General features: G+C 44.6%; 1 protein-coding gene across 4 annotated transcripts; it reads right to left on the minus strand.

The window, feature by feature from the left end:
- Positions 1-355: 355 nt before the first annotated feature.
- On the minus strand, positions 356-18,937 carry PSEN2 (presenilin 2). 4 transcript variants are annotated; one of them, XM_068411849.1, is made up of 11 exons: positions 18,848-18,937; positions 13,159-13,355; positions 12,228-12,454; positions 11,102-11,243; positions 10,133-10,200; positions 9,103-9,323; positions 8,161-8,259; positions 6,277-6,354; positions 4,510-4,629; positions 4,047-4,165; positions 356-2,357 (listed from the first exon to the last, which is right to left on the minus strand). In XM_068411849.1, exons 2-11 carry the CDS (start codon positions 13,300-13,302, stop codon positions 2,202-2,204), a joined length of 1,374 nt encoding a protein of 457 aa, XP_068267950.1. In that variant the 5' UTR covers positions 13,303-13,355; positions 18,848-18,937; the 3' UTR covers positions 356-2,201. The 4 variants fall into 4 exon arrangements, with proteins under 4 accessions (XP_068267950.1, XP_068267925.1, XP_068267943.1 ...); XM_068411824.1 differs by having other exon boundaries at positions 12,228-12,457; XM_068411842.1 differs by lacking the exon at positions 18,848-18,937 and adding an exon at positions 18,600-18,657 and having other exon boundaries at positions 12,228-12,457.
- Between the last annotated feature and the right edge of the window lie 140 nt (positions 18,938-19,077).

The raw sequence follows: 19,077 nt of genomic DNA on the forward strand, positions 1-19,077 counted from the left end.
TAAATTTTGTTGCACTGACAGAATCTGTTGCTCAATTACCTTTTAAATTACAACTTTTATGCAGAATTGCTCAGTGGAAGGCCAGTCTTTGTCAAGCAGAAATCTGCAGAAAACCACCAGCTCCAGTAGTGATCCTTCAATATTTGAAGGTACTCCCCCAGTTCCCTTCAAATATCAACTCTGCTTGCATAGAAATAAATTGTTTCTAACAATATGCTACAACCCTGTTAAGCCAAGCAGGATTTTTCTTCTAGTACATATAAATATTTCACACCCTCTATACACCATGCAATGCAAAAAGTAACACCATGTTTGCAAGTGATTGTATTCTGATTTGGCCCCATAACTGTTTTAGTTTAAAAAAAAAAAAAAAAACAAAACCCAAACAAAACGACAAACAAACAAAAAGAAAAACCACTCTCACATAAACCTTAAAAATCAGCAGAGCTCTAGTGATTTACATTTCCAAAGAAAATACCTTTTAGTAGTAATTAACTCTGCAGCTGTTAAGTCCAAACATTGCAAATATAAGAAATGAGCACAGGGAACAAAGAGCAAGAATTACTTACTTGTCCAAACTGAGACACACACACAACTTGTAAAAACCCATATGTGCTTTTTAGAAATTTGTTGGAATCACCTGTGTGATGTCCTTGTTAAATATCAAAGTAGATTAGCTTGAACAAGTCTATTGGAAAAAGTACTACCTTAAAAATGCGTAGTTCAAAGCCTGATCTAAAAAGTATTTTCAGAGATTAAATTCTGCATCTCTCAATGACATTGCATTATTCACAAAACCTTGCATAATGTTACATTTTGAAACACTGACATTGATCAGCTGTCAAAGAAAACAGAGCTTGTTTGCGTAATAGTAAAAAGAAAAAAATCACTGAACTTGGCTATTTCTAAAAAACTGACTCTCAAAGTAGAAATAAAATGATCTTAAAAGGTGGAGAAAACAGTAAGGTTCAGTCAGACCTATATTTTTTACTGGCAACAAGCCCTGTGATTTTTTTAATGAACTCACTTGAGGCTGTGTAAATATTCCTAGCATTAATGATGCCTGATGTAATGTAACAGCAGATTAAAGTTTGCACCCCCATATTTTGATACAAACTATGACAGGGTATTTCCAGAAGAGTCCCTTTGACAGTAAATAGCTATTTTAAAATTTGTAATTAAAAAAATAATCTTTAAACAGTACCAAAACTTAGGTAAACCTAGTTTAAATCAACCAGTGTAAGAAGACCTCTTCACAAAAGGAAGGTAAATCCTCCTTTGGGTTACAATGCACAGAAATGAGACCAGAAATACACACAAGTAGTTACAGGTCAACTGATTTACTGGAGTTGTGCAGTAATTTCCACCGTATGGTAATTTGAGGATTGTAGTATGGACCCAGAAATAGATTTCCAAAAAGACAAAATGCTGGGAGGAGACAGGAAAAAGTATCTTTTCCCACGCTGAGGATCTGATGTGCTGGAACGGGCAGCCCTGCCTTCATCAGCTGTTAGCTGCAGTGGTGGATGCGCTCAGAACCAGAAGCCCGATGTTTAAACGTCTCACCACTGGCATCCCCTCTGGATCCACCATGGCTCACTACGCCTAACTAAGGTCAGAATAAATAGGCATTTGGGGCAATTTCAACAGAAGTTGTGTGCACAGAGGCCAGCTTATGAAGTTCAGCCTCACTAATGCTCATGACCAGGTGTGACGCACCGCTCTGTTCTGTGCATGCTGACTGCTGTGCTTTTCTGATTACAACTTACTTGCACATCATGTTTGCACAACACTTCAAAAGTGTGAAGCATTAGCAATTCTAGAGTACAGTTAAACTTAGCTGCAATTCCAGGGCTAAAACACCTTAGCTTCTGGAAGCAGAGATCAGACCTTTCACCTCTCCAGAGTCCCACGCTACATACCGGTATCTGCGCTCACAACAGCCAGTGTGCACATCAAATAACATTAAAGTAATGCTCTGACATCAGCAATGAGCCAGGCGTTTCACTGGAGTACAAAAGTCCTGTGAAAAATCTCAGTTCGACACGTAACTATTAGATTTTTAGTACACATCATGTCACAGAGTTAGTGTTTTCCTTACAAATATATGGCACTAAGTGTAAAACTTTATGATTTATTCCAAACAGTGTACCATACTTCACAGCAACGCTTTCAAAAGAATCCTCTAACTCCCACTTCTTCTAAATATACAGCTGGTGGAAAGCCAGGGTGTCCATGAATGGTCGCACAAGGTTGTCTGTCGAGAAGTAAAAGATCAAGCCAAAGGTGATGGAGATGGGAAGGGCAGGCAGGGCTTTCTTAAAAACAGCCAGTAATAAAAGAGTTAAGCATAAACCCTGCCAGAGAGAATAAAAAAAACACAAGGAGATACAGTAAGAAGCCCAGAAAAGTGTCTGTCATCAACAAACTAATATACAAGTAATAACCTATATACACTGTAGAGCAATTGAAGCCTGCCTGAGCTACCAGTGGCATGAGGTACGTTTGCCCCCACCTTCATCTTTCATACAAGTTGGCCAGGTATTTTCTTCAGCAATCTTGAGCACAGCCCTTTGCTGAGAAAGTGGTATAAACAGCTAGTGCTGACATCCAGCTGACCCCGAGAGGTTAATTCACGTACAGATTATTTTCCATTTTGTTCTACACCATTATGTATGAAGTACTGATCCAGCAGATAAAAGCACTTAAATCCTGGTGAACTGCACAGATAAGGAGTTTCGCTGGAGGACTAACACACAGCGGCGTGTACTTCTAACACCTTCCCAGTTTTCAAGGTCTCTTGGGGTAAAAAGAGAACAAAAAAAAACAAAACAAAACAAAATATCCACTGCTGTTCTTTTGACTGGATTGCTTGCTATGATAGGTGAGTTCTAGTTTTATCTCAGGATAAAGGCCAGGATCTGGTTTTTTTTGGAGCACATGGAAAAGCTTTTGTACATTTTGGGTAGACAGTATGGCTAAGTGCATTTAGGTATGGATTTGTGCTCTCATCTGAGCCCTTTCTAATCCCTCCATGATGACAAAACTTCAGAGACACTAGGCTCCAAAAATTTTAACAGCACCGTAAAAGAAACAGAATGGGGCATTTGGCCCCACGGACAGACAAGAGAGAGCATTCCCCACAGTGAAGGGATCCTGTGCTGGACCCCAGCATATGTTGCTACGTGATCCTATAGGTTTCTCTGACCTGTGAGATAGGAAAGCTACACTCAACACACTTTTTCTAAGTTAGCTCATTTCTAGTTCTCATGCTTTTTGATCCATGATCTTCACAAGTGAAAGTCACTGTCTTTCACTATCCTTGGAATCTAAGTGGGGAAATGGAGGCCCAAGAAGGATGGGATAGTTCATTTTCTTCTACCTTCCTGCCATTGCCCTTCTTGTTAGTTTCCATGAGGATGCTGGTGTAAACAGCAAGTTCCTAGTAATTATGTTCTACCCAGGCAAAAGCTCAACATTGTGTGGTCGCTATACCTGGCAGGACCAAGTCCTTTAGCAGTTACAGTATGATTGTCATCTGCTTTTACTGATAATTTCCATGGATTTTTAAGTCTCCTTCCTTCCTGTTTTTTCCAGCATGAACACAAGAACAAGACAGGTCTTCATCCCCTTATTTAGCTGTTCTCCTTACCAAAAGGGAGTTAATCTTTTCAACGACACTAGTCAGTGTGGAGTTCATAATATTGACTCTTGTGGCTGACAGAAGTCCCCAATCCTTAACACTGAAGCAAACACACTAACAGTTCAGCTGTTTTCCCTGGGGCTGTTTCACCCTCACCATCTCCACACTTGGCTCTGCTCCGAGGAGTGCTCCCTCCCAGCCCTTATCATTCAGCTTCTCCCAGGGGCTCTTTAAAGCCTGTCTTTATAGGCAGAGCACTGGGTTCGGAAATCCACTGGTGGTTTCTCCTAAACACCCAGCATGTTACCTGCAGAGATTTAGCAGTGCTCAGCTGCTGGTAGTTCTGGTAACACCACTGTGCTAAACAGGGTGTAACAGAGTTTTTAAAAGCTTGCTCACTTACTATGAGAATGGCTACAAAGCAGGCCAGCGTAGTATTCCAGTCTCCACTAGCTGTGGCAGCTGCTTTCCCAACAAGCACACTGTAAAATATGAAGTCTCCAAGGCCCAGCTTCACACCCCCTGAGAGAAGTGGAAAAAGAAAACAAGTGTTACTTCTGCTTCTCCTGTTCAGCTTTCTCCTGAACAAATTATTGTCCCCTGGGTGATCTTTAAGCAGGTGAAGGTTCCTGCTTAAATTGTCCACATAGCCAAGAGATGTGGACATCTGGGAACCACAATCCCAGAACAGATACTGCAGCATCAAGAAGTAAATATGGAGTCAGACTCAAAATCTTCATTGCTCAACAAGTCACAACTCTTCAAATTAACTGTGATTAGGCCAAACTGTGTAACAGTGTTAACCACAATGAGTAAAAATGTCAGGCTCTGACTACACTGAAAACCAGGTATGAAGCTTCCCTTACTTTCCTCCTCCTCAAGCTCCTCAAAAGAAGTGATGGGGCGGGTTGGAACAGGACTCCTTGTCTCCGACATCTGAGAGTCTGCATGTGAAGGGCTCCTGTGGTTCTCTCTCCCATCCTCAGCTTGTTTCCACAAAAACAGGCCAAAAAGAGAAGACAAAAAAGAGAAACACAAGAGGTAGCTACATTTATAACTTGTTTTAATGCCTGAAATCCACACTTCTGTGAAGCTTCTCTGGAATGGGTAAGCCCTTTGTTTCTTGGAGGTGTGATCATCAGGACCAGTTCAAGAAGAGACATTTAGTGGCTTTGAGGAAAACGTGTGTGTTATTATTTGAAAGTCGGAAGGATACACATTCACAGCTTCTTTGGCAGCTACCCAGGAGTTCAATGGCTTTAACAAGTGAGTACATACGCAGAACTAAGCATTGCTCTGCACAGGCTAGAATGACAAGTAAAACCAAGTAAACTTAATATGCACTCCCACATTGTTCTGTCTTTGGGGTGGAGATGCTCAGGTATTCCTGAACTGGTAGTATGACAAAAATGGATGAGTAAGAGGACCGCCATTTATGAGAAAAGTTCTGCCCTGAATCACGTTGACATTGCGGCCGGGTGTTCACATGTAGTAAGTGGACACCATTTCGTTGTTCACAGATTTGATTTTTTCTTTGTCCTGTTAAACACATCTAACAGAGCCCTTGATAGTGCTTTTCAAAGCAGCCAGTCTGTGATATATTACTCTGTCTGTCAGTTCCTATTTTTCAGAAGCACTCATACAAACTTTCCAGTCCACGTCAGTCTGACGGGATGCTGCTGCTGCAGATGCCAGCAGACTGTGATCTGGGACACCCAGAGCTTACACAGAGGCATTCTGTACACCTCAGCATGTAGTTTGCTCCTGCTCTGTGCCCCATTTCAAAGCAGGATTGTGTCCCTGTGGTTTGTTAGTATGTCAACTGCTTTATCCTGAAATAAGCAGCTTGTTCAGTTATCGAGCCTCAGCGTACATTTATTGCTTTAACATAAAAATATACTGTCATCTCTGAAGTGCAATAGGGCCAGATGGGAAATCCTCCCAACACCACAAGTCAGATTTTATTCCATAACCTTCAAAACCATAGTTTAACTTGCATTTCAAGAAGATAAAAGCAAAGGCACAAAAATTACCACAGGACCAGCTAGAATGTAAACTTGGAATGCATCAGCTACTGTTGTGTAACTGCCCAAACATAAGCCTTTACCCAAGGGTAAATGTAAAGACATTCATTTTCTTTGGCAGGGTAAGCCATATGGCACTTACAGCTAGGTAAGAGCATGTCTGCTTCGTGGCAGTGGCGTGAATGCAACACACTGCCACATACTTAAGTTCACCAGCTCATTGGCATTGTATTTATGAGCCTATGTTGTAATTTACCATCCCCAGCTAGTAAAAATATAAACCTCCACAGGCCCACTTTCAGCTTTAACTTCAGTATGTCTGAAGATGTGTATTGGACAACACTTTTGTTTGTTTTTGTTTGGTTGGTTGGTTTGTTTTTTAAATAAAGGCAACATGAATACTGGAGCTTCCTACATTGTCTGGTCATCTTTGCTGCCAGTCCAAACAGCAGGTTTCAGAACATCACTGAGTTCTGCAACTAATGTAAAAACCCTGAAAAAAAAATGCATCCATCAGGATTCAGGGGCTTACATTTACTTGCAGTCTCAAACATACACATTATTTCCATGGGACAGTGCTCTGTATAGAAGAGTGACATGCAAGCAAACCTGCATCCCACGTCTGCTGACTTGGTCCTCTGGCTGCTGTGTCTGGCTTTGCCATGCCAACTGTCCACATCATAGCAGCTAAAAAAAAGAAAAAAAGACAAAGTTATCAGCTGCTTAAAGCATTGGTCACTATAGCTCAGAGGAGCTAAGCATTTAGCTATCCTAAAAATACAAACCCTTGACTGGGTAAATGCTTTTAAAACACTCACTCTTGGTTGGTTTCCCTAGGTACTTGGATGGCAAGATAGGAGAAAATTAAGGCAGTGCATCCATTCAGTTTTTGAAAAAGTCTCAGAGCACAAATAGCTAAGAGTCAGGATAGTCTTCTCTGTAGGCTGCAGAAAGCAAAAATCCAGAACTAGGGTCCTCATCTCCTTTGTTTGCCTCCTGGCTTCTGACTCTTCTCTTCAAAGAAAAGAATTGCTCAGGAAATGATGGTAGTACAAAAGGTAACCAGAGGTTACCTTAGCTTACTCCTTATGTTCCACTGAAGGTAAAGCGCACTAGTGAGGGATATGCAGGAGTTGTCAGAGTGCTAGTTTTCTCTCTGCCTGTTTGTTTTGGTTCTTTCCTGTCAAAATATTGGCTATTTCTGTTTTGGTTCCAAGAACAACTGAAGGATGTTTGGGGGTTTATTCTTGAGATGGATCGCTAAATTAAAAAGGAATACAAACCAGTCTGTAATCAGTGGAGAGGAACTCAAATCAGCTGCTTACTTAAGTGTGCATCAGTCTTCCTGTTTTTATAGAAGCTAAACTAAACAAAATAGGCCAAAGCAAACACAGTGCCTGCTTTTCCACTACAAACTCAGCCAAGGTGATGTTTTTGCATCTAGAGGGAGCCACAGAATGTGGTCTTGCAGTGGAGACACTGACGTTCTGCTTACAAGAAGTCTTTTTTTCTTCTGACAAGAACTTTTTGTTCAATATTTATTATTTGTTGAATTGCTTTTTCCTTTCAAGAAGCTCTTGTTTGTTAACTAAAATGTGCGAGGGACTTCATCTCGATTGTCTCAAGTCAGTATAACAGAATCTCCAGTAAAAGGGAGGTCAGCTGAAGCCAGCAGAAGCTCTGCTTGGAACACATAAAAGCATTTATATAACATTCAATGCTTGAAAAAAAGATCAGTCAGGCTGTAGGCATCCTCAGCTTAGCACCCAACATTTGGAAGTACCTATTCATGTTACAAACAATGTAATGAAAAAGTCACTGAGGTCCATGAAGCACTTGAGTCCAGGTCCCGTCAGCATTGAGTCACCTGCCTTCCAACTACCTTAATCTTAAGCACATATAGACCTTTGTGGATAAGGACACTGGACACCATCACAGTTAAACAGCCCAAGAAAGCCAGGGAAGACACAACTGATTTTGTCTGCAGCACAATATATGAATACAGCCCTTTAAAAAGCGAGCAGCCACACGAACAATAAAGCAAATATATTCTAAGCACTGCCACCCGTACAGTGCACAGAGCAAGAGTGGGCTACAGGAACCTCATCACACATTTAAAGTGTGTCTATAAAGTATACGCACAAGGATTAAGGTATTGAGTGAGCATCATCTAATCACAGAACTTTGCGAACACTACTGTCCATCTAACACAGCTTTTGACCTGCAGAGCAAAGGGGCACGTTCTGCACTGTATTCATGAAAGGATAAATCTACTTTTGAACATTTCAGCTTCACAAGGCAAATGTGAGATCCCTTTTTGCTAATTAGAGTTAGCACCATTGTAACTGATAAACAAGGCCTTCTAGAAATGATCTGTTCCAGAACATAAATGCGCACCAATCTTCGGGCAAGGAAGTAACTAAAATGGTTTGACACAGAAATAGGTTGCGAGTTTAATCTGGTTAAAAACATTAACATTCTAATCTCACTCACAGGAATATATTAATGCAGGAAAAATGGGCTCATTTCTCTCCTGTGCAGTTTCTACCAGCATTCTCAGTGGCCCCTTGGGACAGAGAACAGCCATCAGATCTGCAAAGAGAAAAGGGCCAGACAATTTCATCTCAAACTATCATGCATATTTTACATTCTTTAGCTTTAAAAAGCTATTCTCCCCTCAAAATGACATCTATCAGTATTAACTGGATGATTTCCTGAATGGCAGTTTCTGCCACTTTGCATAACTCTAGCTGTTCTAGTCCCTCAAGATGTTTTTCATGTAAAATACCATCCCCAAGGCCTAATGGAATAATAAGCATTTTCATTGTGCTAATCCTGTAAAAAGCCTCTGGAGAATACCACATTATTTCTTTGAAAGTAGATGACAGCATTACATGGAGGTGTTAATTAGGAGGACTGGGGGTACTTTGTTCACGTTCCGCAACCCATCGCTACGTACACTGACTCTGTTTCAAGTGAAAGTCTTTGGTCCAGTTCCTCTTTGCCTACCCTCTCTCCGCCATCAGAGCTCCTCACCAATCTGAATGTTACCTCCCAGCTACCTCTTGTTCTGCAGGTTCTCTTGAAACTTTTCAGTCACACCAAAAATCCATGACCTCTTGATAACCATAAATGAAATGTGCAAGACTACCAGGTTGCTACTGATAAAAATCCAACCATCCCTACCATGCAGTTAGATGTGGTTCAGTACTTCCCTAACTTGGTGTTCCACTTCGAAAGACATGGTAGGAGTACAATACCTACATGAAGAAGTTAGCAAGAGACAAACCCAGGAGTCAATGTAATTGCCCATCTGCCTCTTTCTAAAGCTGTTAGCTCCATAAAGTTGTTTTTTGAATGACATACACAGTCTTGAGATTGCCTCAGAGTAACCTCTCCATGAGCCACACCTTGAGAGTCACAACCCAGACTTACCATAGATGGAGATTGCACCTAGAATCACCCATGCTGACCACTCAGGTAGATACTTAATGAAAACCAGTGCCATTAGAGCACTGATCATAATGAGATACGCTTGCTGGAGCTGCAAGGGACCTTTCCAGTGTATGCAAATCATTCCAACAGCTCCAAAATTCCAGATGACTAAGAACAGAGTGGGGTAGTCCATGGCCACGTTGTATGTCTTCAGTACTTCACTGGAATACAAGAAAATTTAGCTGAGCAATAAAAGCAACTGGCACGCAAAGCATCCTACTAGCTGTAGTTAAACAAACAAGCCTCCTACTACACCAGGAGGAAGAAGGATAGAAGCAGCTCTCATCATGAAAGGGGAACCTGCCTTGCCGTCAATTGCTGCTCTTAGCTGTCTGTTCCTCCTGCAGGAGATGGACGTGCTGTGTGCACAGACAAGCACCACACTGCGTTAGTCCCAAGGTCAACAGTGATTCCAAGGGTTTGAGCAGGCAGGATTTTGAGTCTTACACAGGCCTGTGGCTACATGACTGTCTGCAGCAAAGACGTCATGTAAGAGTCATCCCACCAGATGCATGGTGCCCACAGTTAAAGGTGAAAAGTTTTAACAAGCGTCACCAGCAAGTTAAAAGCTTGGTTCTACCTGAGCTGGGAGCTAAAGGAATGAGCCTGAAACAATGTAGTCTGAGAAAAAGGCAAGACAAATCAGAGAACCAACTCAGCACATAAAAGTCCTTTCCACTTGCTTCTCAATGTATAATTCAGGGCCTCTGTACCACAAGGTTCAGCCTGTCATTTCATGCTCATGGTATCACTTCCCAGTGATTTTTGTAGAGTAGGCACTGTAAAATCAGGCGTTGCCTATTAAATACCTAATTTTCCATTTTTTTAAAAAAGCTATCTCATACTAACAATTCTTAAACCTCTATTTGGAGAAGGGGAGCCATTCCTTTGCTTGTTCAAGTTGGGGATTTTCTACAAAGAGGTGAAGGAGTCCTGAATTGCCAAGGTTACCTGCACCATTCCCACTTACCCGAGATATATGTAGGTAAAGAGGAAGAGCAGCATCAAAGAGGACAGGATCAGCCAGCCATGGATGAACTATCATGAGCAAAAAGAGAGAGTGACTGAAGGGGCTGTTCTTGGTCGCGCAGGTCAGTGCTGCACACACTACTGACAGAGCTTCCTATTGTCCAACAGTCTCCTTCTGCACTCCTCCTCCCGTTTCCAAAGGCCCTGCCTTCCCCACTGCTGGTGAGGGAGGAGGGACAGCCAGTTGCTCCCAGTTCTCCTAAACTCTTTCATTTTATATTCTGTCCCTTGGTGTTTGTTTTTGTTGGTTTGGTTTTTTGTTTGGTTGGTTGGTTGGTTGTTTTTTTCCTATCCATTTCCATGGGTATCCATACTGGCTCCTAGCTTAGATAGGTAAGCACATTCTCTCTGCTTGGTGGGGAGGAGAAGGGGTTTGCCCAAGGCTGCACAATAAATCCATCTCATGGCCAAGTTTAAAAAGCAGCAATGGCCAGGGCTCAAATGCGGGCTGGTACCACATATAACAGCTCCCTGGGCACCACAAAACCTGAATGTGCCATTCCCTCCAAGCCGTGTCCCCTTCCACCAGAGCACCCACACGCAGGAAGTATACCAGTTCCCACAAAGCTTGTCTGAAACTTCTTAAGAGAAGACATTCGCAGTAAATGGTACAACTTAGTCCATAAACCGCAAAACTTTTTGATCAGATGGAGAAGACTCAGACCTGACTAACACAAAGTAGCAGGCCTTGTTTTTAAGAGCTTACAATTAGTGACAAAGTAACAGCAAAGCATATTCAGGGGCACAGCTCTACCACCTCTGGCAAAGGCTTCTGTACAATATGATTCTTGCTATGACTAAGATGTGGACTAGCCAGTGCAGTGCCTGTATTTCTCACTGACATGCAAGTCCCACTTGAACTCAGGTTCACAGCATATAGGTGGAAAAGGCTCTGGCATGAACACGTTACCTTGTAGCAGCGATATTTATAGAGCAGGACTAGGAACACTGTCATTACAACGATGACGCTGATCATTATGATGGTGTTCAACACAGAGTTCAAGAGACGCTGGCCCACAGATGGGGTATCCTCAGTGAAAGGGGTGTAGATCCTGCAGTATAAAGCAAAAGCCATACAAAGTACATATATTCTCTCCCAGCTAACTGCCCCAGGATAAAACCAGACCTCTCTGTGTGAGAAAGAAAGGGAGGTATGACTGCCAAGGACAGCAAACATGAGATGTAGCCTCTGAAGGGGCTGGGCTCCAATTATCAACTAAAGATTAGTGGTCTCTATCAAAAGCACATTCCTACAGAGAAGCTGTGTCTGGCAGAGCTCTAAACAAGAAGACCTGGAGCATAAATTACAAAGTTTAGTAACTTCTCTCCAGGCCACAAATTTTTATTGCATGCTCTGGACCCTCTCCATGATAATTATAAATATACGTCCCAGGTGCTGTCCTGAAAGGGGGGGGACCCTTTCTTTCCACACTTGGTAAGAGAATCTTAGACTCTTCTATCCCTTCTCATCACCCCGCACCCCCCCTCCCCCCCCTATTTTGTTTCCTTTGGTTCAGCTCAAGGGACCACAGTCCCCATTTCTCCACCCGCCATGTGAAGCGCAGTTAGAGCCCCATGAGCACTCTCAGGCACAGTCAGCAAGAGCTGGATGGAATTATTCCACACCATGAGTCTTCAACCAGAAATGTCATCAGGAAATGAGACACTCATCCAAATGAACATGCTATTCCCTGATTGCTGCCAGCTAGTGGGTGAACAGACTAGGAGATCATCCTGCGCCTTTTACGCTGCGGTAAGAAGGAACTTCATTATTACACTGCTCACAGGCTTTGCTTAGGGCACCCTAATGACAGTGCTAACGAATCAGTATGATGCAGGTATGGAAAAACTTACTAAAGTATGCTACGTTCATCTGTGTAAGATCTTTGTATGTTTACACAGCCACCTTTAGCTGTGTAAAGGTTCTCCCAACCTGCCAAGGAAGCACTCTGTGTACACAGACGCGTGTGCGTGGAACGTATGTGTAAACCTAGGGATCCCGTGTACTCAGAGGCTGTTTTGAAGACCTCACTTACAGCTGCCCGTTTTTCTCCGTATAGAAGCGCACTGACTTTATGGTGGCGACGACAACAATCATACAAAGGGTGACAGGCACAAAGAGCATGATTACATGCTTTGCTCCATATTTCAGAGTCAGTTCCTCCTCTTCATTTTCCGAGGTGCTTTCTCTCACTGGAACGCCCGAATCGGACATATCCCCATCGGCAACATTGTTAGGGCTACGGCTGCTTCCTGTTCGCCTCTTCTGAAAACAAATATTAGCAAATATATAAGACTTCTTTGCATTCAAAGCTCATTCCATCATATTTCAACTTTTTCCTAATGGGAAGGTACCAACTGAACAATACAGTTAGAAATTCCATTACAAACAGGCTGCAATGGAGTTTTTACACCAAAACCATTAATATCTCAGGGCCCCTTCAAGTCCAAATATATAGATGGACACATGCACACAAAGGGCAAGGTGCACAGAACTGAGATAGAAGAAATGTCATCCGAGGTGGCACAAGCTTGAGCAGTTCCTCCTCCCACAGCAATGCTGTGCTCGCTTTATCCCGCTGCTTTGCTGGCAGCAGGACTAGATTCTGTTCTAACATTTGCGGCATTTGACCAGAGCAGACACAAAGGGTTTGTGGCAAAACAAGAAGGCTAAAAAGGATATCCTGCAAGAGTCATATGTGCATCAGGTCCTGATTAAAAGCCTGTATCTTTACCAAAAGGAAGGAAAAGGGAGGAGTATATATGGAGATAAAAAGCGGGGAAGTCACAGAGGAGGAAATAGGAACAGGCACTGCTGCTGCTGGCTGAGAGAGTCACACCAAAGAAACAACGCTGGCCAAAGCCAATCCTAGAAGCCAGTCTGCTGGGAGGGATGGAGGGGTAGAGCAGGACTACATCTATCATCGTACCCCATTTCTTCACTCCCCGGGAAGGACGCACACCTACCCTATGTGCCTGCGCTTCCCCTGCTTCTGAGGCTTGCAGGCCATCCTGGTAGGAGGGTACTGGAGGGCTCTCTGCAGACATCAGGGATGTTCTCTCATTGCAAGGCTCCTCCTCACTGTCCGAGTTGTTCATGAATGTGATCATTATCGCTTTCCCAGGGAGCACTCAGGAGGAACACGGCCAAGCACTACTCAAGGCTGAGGGGACAAACAGAGCAGAAGGAATGAGAAACAGTGAACACCACAGTGCAAACAACTGGAAGTTGGAAGAGGAGAGACAATTTCAGCAGGGAGGTTACAGCACACTATGTAACTCCATCTCCTTCTAATAGCTGATTTAACCTGCGGTCACCCCAGGCATGACAATCCATTCAGTTAAAGTCACAGTGGTCAGGGAGAACAGCAAAATGCAGCACTGAAGCCATTTAATACATTTTCTTTGCCACAGCTTTCACAGTTGCTGCCTCTATTTTTCCTCTCCCATTAGTACACCTTGACTTTCACACAGGAGGTTTCTCAGTGCTTAGTGTTTGTTTTGCATGGGCCAAACAATGCTTCACCTCAAATGTTGGCTGCCTGCTAGAAAGCTAAGAGAGCTCAGCTCTTACACAACACTCCCACATCAGCAGGTAGCAGAAGTTTCTTAGTAACCTGGAGCCTTGGCTTTGCATAAGCCACTAACCAGGAGTTACATGCTGTCTTCCCTGCTATGACTGTTCATTAACCAGATGAATTTCATAAGCAGTTCTTGTCTTTGCCCATGGACAAGGAGAGGTTTACATAGAAAGACCTGTCTCAGGTGAGCCACTTCTTTTTTCTTTTACCCTTATGTTTCCTTGTGATTAAAAGCAAAACTACTTGGATGGGCAACAACTTGAAGTATAGAAGTGGGGGCTAGAAATGTTTGGCCTCTTTCCACCTACTGCTGTGCAGAAAAACAAGTAAAACAGTGGCACAGTGCAGAGAGGAAAGGAACAGCTCTTCTTTCTATACACCAGAGAGAAGAGGTGTACTGCCCTGGATACTGCAAAACAGCCTTAAAGCCAGGATTTCAGGAAGCTCTAGAAGCAGGTGGTAGGAAAATTCCTTTTAGCCTCTATTAAGAGATCTCAACAAAGCAACTGGAGTAAATAAGGATAATTCAGTCACTTTTTGATTCTCAGCCACCTGTCCATAAGCAAAAGCAGACCTCTAATGCACCGTAAAGCTGTAATACTACAAGAACACCTCCTCTCCTCTGCAGTATTTTACCCAAGTACCTTGCAAGAAAAAGCCTGTGTGTCTCAGGAAATATAGCCAACTCAAAATAGGAAGCTGAAGAAGCCATGTGGCTTGGACACAGGCACTTAAATCTGAATCACGCAGTCACAGTCCAACCAGTACGCTATGCTATCAGCGAGCTTGAGAGGTCAGAGTGGATACTGTGAAGATCTGTTGAGATATTCTTGCTTCTCACTAAAGAAACTGAAATTCACTTTGGAGGAAGAAAAGAGGCAGGAGTGGGAGATTCCCGTTTCTTTCACAACATCCTCAACACATCTGGCACCTTCAAGAAATTTTAGAATGTCAACTCCATCTGCCCAAGTGAAACATTTTTCAGACATCTGCTCCTCCCCTGCCTTCTCTTCAAGCCTTTCCATATCATGTTGTTCCTCTCTCAATTATAAAAGTGGTACAGTTATGGGAAACAAAGGAGTAGCCCTCGAGCCAGGCTGGTCAGATTTACAGTAATACTGTGTTCTTACTGAGTGAGCTGCCTAACACCTGCATTTGTGTGCTTATTTCTTACAGAGCCCGAAATCTCCACTCCAGGTGCTTAACACGCTCTTCCGACTGGATATGTAGGTGCTCATAATTTATAGTTGAGAGCCTAGATTCTGGTTCAGTTATAGGATTTAGGCCTTCTTTAAAGAACTCAAGTACATTAAGTCATTCAATCATGACATACTTCTGGATCTGTGAACAGGTTAAGTTATGCATGCCATGGAATCTGTGATCCATGGAATTTAAATAACTCTTGAAACCTTCTGCCCATGTCAGAAACTAGGGAAGAAATAAAGATCTGCTCTCTGATAGTTTGGGACCAATATTAGCTTTTAACAACCCAATGAAAATACTAAAGAACTTTTTCCTCCCAGTATTTAAGAAACTGCAACACAATTTTTGCTATATGAACAGAGCAATTCTGCAGAGGATTTAGAAGGTACAGCCAATTAGCCTACTTTCAACACTCTAGTTGTGCCCAGTGGGGGAGTTAAACCAATAGCAAAACCACAGTACTAATTACTAACCTTGACAATTACATGGAAAAAGAATCTTACATTGTAATACAGCTGTTTTTAAGCTGGACATTTTCTGTTGTTCTCCCTCAACAAGGATAGGGACAAACGCAAAGATGCAACGATACTTCTGGTCAGCAGGCAGACTCAGACCTGAACACAGCTTTACCGTCCCTTGTTTACAAGACTCTGGTTTCAGTGAGGGCTGACACAGACCCCAACGCACCCGGGATTCTCCACAAGTCCTGTGACAACCAGCCCTCAACAAACCTTCAGACCCTGTACTCACAGCTGCCTTAAACTGACCTAAATATGTGGTCCTGCCAAAGGGGTTGTCCCACCACGCTCAGTCTCTCCAGTGCCAACACCAGGTGCTCATCAGCTGTCTAGCTCTTGTGAAAAGACAATGGGCACTTGTTTTCCTTTGGTTTCACAGAGCCAGGTTCCAGCAGGACCAGCTCCCAGGCTGGCTACATGAGCAGCCCCAGTGCCAGTGCCCACAGGAGGAAAAGGGAGCGCTGGGCCATCCCCCTTCCAGTAGGGTCGAGCCTTACGGTGGCAAGCCCTCTGCTCACTCCCAGACAAGCAGCCCACCCTCACCTCAGGTCTGCAACACCTATGGCAGCGTGGCTCTCAGCCAAGGAGGGGTCTTTGACATACGGTTTGCAGAGGCAGGAACCCTGGCCCTCCCCCTCTGCAGACCCTGCAGGGAGTTTGTCTAATGCCACTATTTATTCATCAGAGCTGCACTTTGAACTGACACCAAGGCTGTTATGGCTGCTGGAGAGAGCTTTGGTTTCAGCAGTCTGTCTTTCAGGGGAGGAAGGACCAGCCTTGTCGCTCTCACACCCATCTACCCAGCACAACAGCACCCATTGGGCTGAGAAGAGGGAAAGAAGAGAAAGCCTCTGCCCTGGGGGCTTGCTGGTGGAACAGAAAGCAAGACACAGAGCACCAGGCAACCAAGAAAGGGGTGTTATAAAGCCACACTGTTTCCTGATATCATTTCACCTGTTAAACTAAGGGAAGGGGCCTTGCAGAAATTATTTCTGCCTCCCAAGGACACTGGATACCCCATAATGGAAAGCACAGGAACCTTCTTTTCTACTCATGAGTGTGACACCAAATACATCGGTGCACACTGACTGCGTTTTCCTAGGCAGAGCTGAAAAGGGGGAAGGGCAGTTCAGGAAAGGAAAGCACGGAGGGCTGAGACAAGCACGCTTCCTTTCTGGCTATAGCCACAGGAGGAGCTTTCGGGGTGGGTGGGAAATGCAAGCTGTATCTGTATTCACAGAAAGCTATAAAGCATGGTCTACTAAATACAGCAAACAAAGGAGATGAACAACACATGCCAGACCATCATCAAATGGACCCAGTAGGTTGCAGGGTATCAGGCAAGGTTTTCATCTTTTCCTCTGTGGATGGATTCAAACCATTAGGTCCCATTCAAAAATCATAATGATGTTTAAGAGCCAAAAGACTAAACTCTCAAAACCATATGGCAAAAATGAAAGGGGACAAAAACTAGGTCAGTAGTGTGTGCTTCTTATAACGGAGCAGCTGAGATGGGAATATAACTCCTGCTTTATAGCAGTCTGGTGAAGCCCACAAGAGAGCAGGAGTCACCATTTCTCTCTTTCCAGATGTCCTTCATGCAGGTGACCTCCTTCCTCAACTGCGATAAATCAGCTTTATGGATTTTGATGAAACTGTGCCAATTCACTCTAACATCAGGATCTACCCTTGGTTTGCCTTTTAATTTCATGCTGCAACATCACTGTGCTGCAAACAAACCTAAATCCTTTGCTTTGCATTTCATCCATCACAAATAATACCTGTACAATGTACAGCACAGAGCAGCTGCTATAGGCTGGCAGAATACTTAATAATCCACTTGAGAGTTAAAATTCCTGCTTATATGTATTGTTCTCTTTGATGGCAATTAGATGAAGAGCATCAGTCTGCCTTTGCTATATTTAGACCCAGAGAAAGCTTTGGGCTGACAATGGCAGCCTGATGTTCTAAGTTTCAGCTGTAACAATCACTGCTGTTGGTAAATATGAAGACGAGGAAAAGACTTTAAGAAATTCTAAGTGGTGAGGCCAAAAAGATTTCCAGGTTCTTGCCAATAAAGTCAAAACGTGCACGGTCCTAAAATGACAGGAGACTTGGAACATACCATCTCAACAGTCAAAAGAGAACTTGCAAATGCCATTCACTTTCAGCCCCAGGATGCAAAAAATAACAACAAAGCACAAGATACTATGGGAAGTTGTAGAGACTTGTAGCCCTCTCGCTCCATTTTAGGGCACGCCAACATAGCTGAACTAGCACTTTCTTTCACCCCACAAGAAAGGCACACCACATAGCCCCAAAGGGTTATTTTGCTGGCAGAGCTGAAATTAGACTGTCCCCAAGAAGGATTATTTTGCCCAAATACACTAGGAGTCAACTTCTTGTCACAGCATAAAGGCACCACAGCCCTGCAGACCTACTTACACCAGTGAAACTTCAAAGCCTGGCTCAGACCTCATGTGCAGGAGCAGCTACTCACATTGGCCCCAATACTGCTGGGGGCACGTGAGCCAGCTGGTGCTGGAGGTGACACATCAGGGACACCCAAGGACACCTGCACTGGGGCTGGGCTCCCGTCTCCTACCCAGGCACCTGGGGCACTGGGGGTGGGCAGCCATGGGGGTGTGGAGCCCTGGGTCCCCCCGGGGCACAGTGTACACACCGGGGCCGGGTCAGCTGCCCTGTCCATCGAGCACGTGGCCGGCCTGGCCACCCGCACAGCGGCTGGGGGAGAGAAAGGGGGACAATAGGCACTTCAAAAAAACCCCAACAAAACCAACGAAGACCCTTGCCAGTCAGAGACTTCGCAGGAGGGCAGAAGGAGACCGTGCACCCAGGCAGGCGTCTTCCCCCACTGCCCTTTCTGATGCTCAAAGGCCGGGCTGCCAGCGAAGGCAGGCGGCAGCGCTCCCACAGGACACCCTGGGCGGTGGGCAGGAGTGCCACCGTCAGCAGAAACATACAGACGTATATTTAGCACATATATACACACAAACATATATAAAAATATATAACTTATATAGACACACATATATAATATTCACTATATAAAAATATACATCTATACGTATACACACACACACACACGTAACTTCCAGCAGAACGCGCCAGCCAAGCGGCCGGACCTCCCTCCCCCCGCCCCAGCCCCTGTGCCGGCGTGGAGCGGAGGGGCCTCACACGGCTCCAGCAGCGCGGCCACCCCGAGCCCCCGCGCGAACGCCGGCCCGGCCCGGCCCGGCCCGGCCCGGCGGAAGAGCAGCCAGAGCCCGCGGCAGCCCGGCGGGGACGGGGCCGGAGCCCGGCGGGGCGCCCCGAGCGGCCGCCGCTGTTTACCTGCTCCCGGCACGGCGCGGGCTCCTCCCCGCTCCCATTGGCTCCGGCGCACTCTGGCCCCAACGCCGGCCGGAGGGAGGAGAGCGCCCGGCCATTCGCCGCAGCGGCTGTCGCTCGGTGAGTGCCCCCACCTACTAGCCACTCTTCTCCAATGGGAGAGAAGGGTGGGAAGCGGGATGGCCAATAGGAAGTCGGCCCCTCCCCGCCCTCTCCCTCGGGCGGTGAGGCAG

Source organism: Nyctibius grandis, chromosome 1 (genome assembly GCF_013368605.1).
Source record: "Nyctibius grandis isolate bNycGra1 chromosome 1, bNycGra1.pri, whole genome shotgun sequence".
NCBI lineage: Eukaryota > Metazoa > Chordata > Aves > Nyctibiiformes > Nyctibiidae > Nyctibius > Nyctibius grandis.